Here is a 312-nt window from a genome sequence, read left to right as displayed (position 1 = left end):
GCAGGCTGAGCCGCCTCTCTGCCTCCGATTCAAATCCGCAGAGCCCGTGGGCATCCCTCACCCTGCGGGGACGCAGCTCGGGGGCACGCGGGGGGCTTGGGTGTCCCCCCTCGCCCCCGCAGACAGCATGGGGACCTCCAGCTACCGCCCGCCGGCGCGCACCATGGAGGTGGTGATCAACAAGTACGTGGTGAAGCTCAAGTACTGCTACACCTGCAAAATGTTCCGTCCTCCCCGCACCTCCCACTGCAGCGTCTGCGACAACTGCGTCGGTAAGCCCGGGGAGCTGGAAAACGCCCCGAAAGTCGTGTG

The 312-nt window shown here is 66.3% G+C and overlaps 1 protein-coding gene across 1 annotated transcript in view; it reads left to right on the top strand.

Moving 5' to 3' along the window:
- The window catches only part of ZDHHC18 (zinc finger, DHHC-type containing 18), a gene marked incomplete at both ends in the record, with an annotated part of 8,355 nt that overhangs the window by 1,376 nt on the left and 6,667 nt on the right, over nt 1-312 (top strand). The window contains one exon of the mRNA XM_010086462.1: nt 123-272. Coding sequence (XP_010084764.1) covers nt 123-272 — 150 coding nt within the window. The remainder of the gene's footprint in view (nt 1-122; nt 273-312) is intronic.

The sequence above is a fragment of the Pterocles gutturalis genome, unplaced genomic scaffold, assembly GCF_000699245.1.
Source record: "Pterocles gutturalis isolate BGI_N339 unplaced genomic scaffold, ASM69924v1 scaffold6666, whole genome shotgun sequence".
Classification (NCBI taxonomy): Eukaryota; Metazoa; Chordata; class Aves; order Pterocliformes; family Pteroclidae; genus Pterocles; species Pterocles gutturalis.
This window is presented reverse-complemented; position numbering and strand designations above follow the sequence as displayed.